At 34.4% G+C, this 5,748-nt stretch overlaps 1 protein-coding gene across 5 annotated transcripts in view; it reads left to right on the forward strand.

Moving 5' to 3' along the window:
- The window catches only part of LOC106457524 (aromatic-L-amino-acid decarboxylase-like), a 35,585-nt gene that overhangs the window by 21,686 nt on the left and 8,151 nt on the right, over positions 1-5,748 (forward strand). For all 5 annotated transcript variants that reach the window (XM_022383492.1, XM_013916953.2, XM_022383491.1 and 2 more), the window contains 3 exons: positions 1,750-1,844; positions 4,084-4,151; positions 4,890-4,980. In XM_022383492.1, coding sequence (XP_022239200.1) covers positions 1,750-1,844; positions 4,084-4,151; positions 4,890-4,980 — 254 coding nt within the window. The remainder of the gene's footprint in view (positions 1-1,749; positions 1,845-4,083; positions 4,152-4,889; positions 4,981-5,748) is intronic.

Consider the following 5,748-nt stretch of genomic DNA (forward strand, 5'->3'; position numbering starts at 1 on the left):
GTAATAATGACTATTTTAGCTATAGGCAGACTGAGTTCCTTACAAATAGGGTCCCGATGCTTGACAGTACTGTTTGTATGTACACAAAGGATGAGGACGAAAAAGAAAAATATGATATGAGTGTATATATATATATAGTAATAATGACTATTTTAGCTATAGGCAGACTGAGTTGAGAAGTGTAGGAGGAGAATGATGCTATTTAGATTTTGGTTTTGAAGATGCAGTCCACTGACGGCTGTTCTTATTAATTGAAACATTTTGTCAATAACACCTGAACACCTAAATCGTAAACCAGACTATCAATGCCTGTAAGAACTGCAAATACATTTGTTCAAAACAACGTTGTGACCCAATATTTCGTAAAAAAAAATTCGTGGAATTTGATTTTCAACCTAAAATCTCATCAAGCATCATTGACAATAGCATTTATTATTGCTCGATATATTTCATACATAGATAAGATAGGCTTAGAGTTTCGCATTTTCAACTATTTTAGTAGCTTCAGTCACTTCTTTGACTGGGTGTAACCAGTGGTTAGCGTATCCAGACCGTGAATCCTTGTTTTCACTAAGATTGTTTTTAGACAATTTTAATATATTTTGTTAAAGTTTAAATAAAATATTTGCACTACAAGATGTTCTGATAGTGTTTGATTATTTCGTTGTATTTGTAGTGAAATTAGATAATGATTAATGTTTTTCTGTTTTATGTATAATAGTAATAACTACATTTATATGTGTGTGTGTGGTGGTTTCAATCATTTAAAAACGAAGGGGTTGTGGGTTCACCGTAGATTAGATACACTTAATTATTTAAAATTTGAGTTTTATTGAGCATTTTCAACATTTAAGACGTTCTTTGTTTATTTAAATGACTTGTAATCAAACTATACTTGTATAAAATGTATGCAAAATTAAATTCATTATAATGGTTTGTTTTGAATTTTGCGCAAAGCTACACGAGAGCTATCTGCGCTAGCCGTCCCTAATTTAGCAGTATAAGACTAGAGAGAGAGAGCTAGCCATCACAACCCACTGCCAACTCTTGGGCTACTCTTTTACCAACGAATGACCATCACATTATAACGCCCCCACGGCTGAAAGGGCGAGTATGTTTGGTGTGACGGGGATTCGAACCCGCGACCGCAAATTGCGAGTCTCGAGCGCCCTAACCACCTGGCCATGTCGGGCCTAACTCATTATAATAAAAACGTGGTTCAATAAGTAACTTCTCCCATTATTGAATCTTTTCTGCGTAGGTAACATTTGATTTGGAACACCAAAACTCATTGTTCCTTTGTCAGTATGTGTCGACAGTTTATGTACTGACCACGGATATAAGAACGTTAATCTAAAACAAATGAGTATTACAACGTTTTTTGGGTCACCCTGTATGTATTGCAGTAATGCGTTGGTTTAAGGTACCCCCAGTGGCTCAGTGATAAGTCAGGCAGGGGCTTATAATGCTAAAAGTCAGGTTTCGACACTCGCGGTGGGCACAGTACAGATATCTCTCTATATGTATCTTTGCGCTTAGCAATAATAAATTGGTTTAAAGGTTACCTAAGGCATAAATAATTTATAGAAGTTATAATTTATGCTTAAATAAAACGTGACTGTTTTATTCACGTAGTTCATCGACAGTGAAACATATTTTCAAACTTTAGTGGGCCGCAATGAGACTTTAAGATGTATCCTTCGTTCATCGCAAATGTTCTTTACAACTTTTATCGTCTTTACCCCATAGGTTCAGAAGAACATTTATGGTTCCATATCGACGCTGCTTATGCTGGTTCTGCTTTTATCTGTTCTGAATTCAGACATCTTCTGGATGGTGTAGAGGTAAATGGTTTTCTGCAAAGAATCTAGAAACATGTTTGATTCTTCTGTTTGTAATTAACTCTTTGAAATTTAGACCTAGTTTATATTAAATATCTCACGCTATTTCCATAACATGTGATCGACTGATCTCTTTATTCAAGTAACTAACTAACATAAATACCGCTGTGGGGTCCACAGAGACCCCACTGTACCGATCAAGCACTTACATTACCCCTATTACTCTTCTGTTTAATATCATCATAAAAAACCTCCCCATCATAACACACACAGACTTATAATCGTAGTCCTAGTGATATTTTATTGTCTCTTACGCCCATGTATGAAACTATAACGTTAACTAGTGAGTTTTCTACTTCGTGATATCTAAATCTAAAAACTAGCGATGAACACCATCGGAGTTTTAAACATATTTTTTAAATTATTTATACACCAAATTGTTTGTGGGTCCATGACCCTGTTGGTTACAAGATTCCTAATAAACATATGAATCACACAAAGTATTAAAACAAAACATACTTGTCAATGCAGCAATTAATTTTGTATATCCATTTTGGGATCCCTTATGTTAATGGAGCTTCCCAAATCCCATGGTTCATGGAAGAGAATTATGGGGTTTTCAGGATTGTATCAAGTGAACGATATGTCGGTAATTTGAAGGTTATCGGTAATTTGGTGTATCTACAAATGATACACAATATATAATTCCTTGTTTATCGTTATCAAATAGTTCAGATAATGTGTATTGAATAGTTGTGACTTTGTACAGATTAGGGAAAAATATATCTAGGATACGAGATTTATTTCTTCAAGTTATGAAATGTCAATTTTGTTTTCAAGTTTTATTAGGAGCATTCGAAATATGTTGCACGGAGCGTTATTCAATTAGGCCCGTCATGGCCAGGTGGTTAGGGGGCGCTCGACTTGCAATCTGAGGGTGGCGGGTTGGAATCCTGGTCCCACCAAACATGCTCGCGTTATAATGTGACGATCAATCCACCATTCGTCGGTAAAAGAGTAGCCCAAGAGTTGGCGGTTGGTGGTGATGACTAGCTGCCTTCCCTCTAGTCTTACACTGCTAAATTAGGGACGGCTAGCGCAGATAGCCCTTGTGTGGCTTTGCGCGAAATTCAAAACAAACAAACAAATTATTTAATGAAAGAATTATAAATACGTTATCTCTTAACGATGTATTACTACTAAAGTATTATTTGAAACAATTTTACGTCATTAATATTGAAGTTGATATCAAATCATGGAGTGAGATTTCAGTATTAAATGAATAATGAGCGAATAAAATAAAACTGAACGTGGTGTTTAAATTACTTTCTAATTAGGCTATATATCACGTGCCATTAGTAACTGAACGTGGTGTTTAAATTACTTTCTCGTTAGACTATATATTACGTGTCATTAGTAACTGAACGTGGTGTTTAAGTTACTTTCTAATTAGGCTATATATCACGTGCCATTAGTAACTGAACGTGGTGTTTAAATTACTTTCTAATTAGGCTATATATCACGTGCCATTAGTAACTGAACGTGGTGTTTAAATTACTTTCTAATTAGGCTATATATCACGTGCCATTAGTAACTGAACGTGGTGTTTAAATTACTTTCTAATTAGGCTATATATCACGTGTCATTAGTAAAGGAACGTGGTTTTTAAATTACTTTCTAATTAGGCTATATATCACGTGTCATTAGTAAAGGAACGTGGTTTTTAAATTACTTTCTAATTAGGCGTGTCATTAAGTAAAAATTTTATTGTGCATTACTCCATTGAAATAGTTTTCAGTCTGAAACTTTTTGTCGAAACTGTTTTATTTCACCAGATCTAATACAAAAATGTTGCATACCGCAAACAAACCTAAAGAGTCGAATATAAACATGTTGTTAAAACACATACATCAAGGGTCTAATATAAAAGCTTCGCAAAAAATAAACTCAAGAATTGAATACAAAAATGTTGCTAAAATACAAACAAATAATCGAATATAACAATTTTGCAAAACGCCAACAAAGCTCAAGTGTCAAACAATAAAATGGAAAAACCAAAACTCAAGAATTGAATACAAAAATGTTGCTAAAATACAAACAAATAATCGAATATAACAATTTTGCAAAACGCCAACAAAGCTCAAGTGTCAAACAATAAAATGGAAAAACCAAAACTCAAGAATTGAATACAAAAAAGAGGAAACAACCCTCAAAGGTTTAATAAAAGTGTTATTTTTTCTAGAATGCAGATTCCTTCAGCATGAATCCCCATAAATGGCTGCTTGTGAACTTTGACTGTTCTACCATGTGGTGAGTGACATCATTGTTTTTTTTTAGTATTTATTAACAGATTATCTGTAAATAAGTTGCTGTTGTTTTCTTAATGCAAAACTACACAATTGGCTATCTGCACTTACACTGCAGGGACTCGAACCCCTGTTTTTTAACGTTGTAAACTTACCGCTGACCCACCAGGGGACTCTTTTAGAGAACATCATTTTTTGAAGGTTGTTTTGAACAGAGAATCGCTTCATTTATCCAATAAGCTAATTTTGTTAAATATGTTTATATTTTCCTCTTGTTTATTTATCGTGTATCTTTAAGTACTTCCTTAAAAATTACAATAACTTATCTCGTATAATTTTTGTCCCCCTTACATCTATATTGGTCTACAAGGTGTCCAAAAGTCGGTTGCCATAGGCTGAATGTGTATACAAGTTTACAGAATATGATCATTATATCCGCTCTAAAAATCGACACAGTACGGAAAAGGTTCAATCCAGATCATCCCCGTACGTTTTATTAATGCTAGGTGTCAGTATCTAAAAATATATGCAATGGAACCAACTTATGTGAAAATCTGTTTTGTTTCAAACATGAGAACGATTGATGGGTGTAACTTGCTAATTAGAATAGTAATATTGTGTTATAACGAAGTTTACTTAGGAAAATAATAGGCGGCCATACTCCGAGAACTGTAACAGTGATATGATAAAATTGAACATTGTTTTAATTTCGCTTTTTTTTGCTCGTATGTACAATCTATAGGATAAAGAACAGACACGACATCGTTGAAGCTTTCAGCGTCAACCCCCTTTATTTAAAACACGATAAGGAGGGACAAATTCCGGATTACAGAGTAAGTTTTGAGTTATTAACGTGTAGGTGTTTATGTAGCACAGGGCCGGATTTAGACCCCCATGCAATACTGTGGTGCTGGAGGCACTCTTTCTAGGGTTATTCGAAATTGAGGACACCTTCTTTGAAGCTCGATGCCCCCATGGTTGTACTCCCTTTAAATCTGGCACTGATTTAGTACTGCAGAGTAAGTGTTATGTTACTGCAGAGTTAATGTTGTGTGTTACTTAAATGTGTACTATTCGTTATGTTGCCTGTTGGAAAAAATATTCTTTGTTAGTTATGTTAATACAGAGTGTTGTTGTATCGTTACAGGAATAATATTACAAACTTGTTAAGTGCCATGTAGTACATTTTGTGCTTCTACAAAATGTTATGTTTACGGAATAATATGTTACGCCTTTCAACTAAGTAAATGTTGCATATTAATGGTGATTATGTGATGATACAAAGTAAGTGAAGTATTTTACTGAAGAGTAAGTGTTACGTGATTTGCAGGGTAAGTGATATGTGTAACTAAGCATAAGTGTTATGGGATGATAAAGAGTAGGTGAATGTGTGTTACTGAAGATTAAGTGTTACGTGATTTGCAGGGTAAGTGATATGTGTAACTGAAGCATAAGTGTTATGGGATGATAAAGAGTAGGTGAATGTGTGTTACTGAAGATTAAGTGTTACGTGATTTGCAGGGTAAGTGATATGTGTAACTGAAGCATAAGTGTTATGGGATGATAAAGAGTAGGTGAGTGTGTGTTACTGAAGTGTAAAG

The sequence above is a fragment of the Limulus polyphemus genome, unplaced genomic scaffold, assembly GCF_000517525.1.
Source record: "Limulus polyphemus unplaced genomic scaffold, Limulus_polyphemus-2.1.2 Scaffold341, whole genome shotgun sequence".
Lineage (NCBI taxonomy): Eukaryota > Metazoa > Arthropoda > Merostomata > Xiphosura > Limulidae > Limulus > Limulus polyphemus.